General features: G+C 34.5%; 1 protein-coding gene across 1 annotated transcript in view; it reads right to left on the reverse strand.

The window, feature by feature from the left end:
* Positions 1 to 459, reverse strand: part of LOC106522380 (vitamin D3 receptor A) — a gene marked incomplete at its 5' end in the record, with an annotated part of 7,495 nt that extends 7,036 nt beyond the window's left edge. Inside the window, 1 exon segment of the mRNA XM_014015361.1 lies at positions 308 to 459. Within this exon segment, the coding sequence (XP_013870815.1) occupies positions 308 to 459 (152 nt within the window).
* Between the last annotated feature and the right edge of the window lie 309 nt (positions 460 to 768).

The following is a 768-nucleotide window of genomic DNA, read 5'->3' on the forward strand; positions in this document are numbered from 1 at the left end:
AAAAATATATTTTTGTGTTGACCATTGTATTTGTTCAAATAATTGCAGGGCAGGTTACAAAATAAAAAAAATGTTTGTCATAATCTTATGTGATTATTTGACAGGAGTTTTACTTTTAAACTGTAAGTGTATTTTATTCAGTTATAATGCAAATAGTATACAAATTAAACCAAGATTTAGAGTAATTATCATTTTGATCCATATATTGGTAATGTCTGACKGGGCYTCATGCCTCTTTATGTTCAACAAATTGGGCCCGAAATCAAAAAGGTAAGAGAACCCCTGTTCTAAACGACATGAAACTGACCCTTTGTAACATCRTTGATGCAGTATTTGAAATCTGGTCCACCGCAGCTCCAGGACATGTCCTCCAGGCTGAACGACTGGTTTGAGCGCAGCATGATGATTTCAATGGCGCTCGACTTTAACAACGCAATCTGGTCCTCTGCAGTCAGATCTCTGGAAAGCAAACGGAGAGTGTTCACAAGCTCTGGCACAAGTTCTGTTACTTACTGAAAGTTTTCATAATTTAGCAAAAGCATTGGTGCATTATTTAAAAACGCTATATTTTCTTGATCACCCTACTTTAGTTAATGGAACAATACAGTAATATAAAGGAATTTTTAGCACTAAACTAATAAATATGGCTTTAACGGCTCATTATGCAATTGGTGGTGCTTATAAAAGTATATTAGTATAACCAATAAACTGCCACTCAACAACAAAAAAAAGCACATGCAAGTAGATTTTTCATTGTAAAACCTCTCA

The sequence above is a fragment of the Austrofundulus limnaeus genome, unplaced genomic scaffold (assembly GCF_001266775.1).
Source record: "Austrofundulus limnaeus strain Quisiro unplaced genomic scaffold, Austrofundulus_limnaeus-1.0 Scaffold128, whole genome shotgun sequence".
In the NCBI taxonomy this organism is placed as follows: domain Eukaryota; kingdom Metazoa; phylum Chordata; class Actinopteri; order Cyprinodontiformes; family Rivulidae; genus Austrofundulus; species Austrofundulus limnaeus.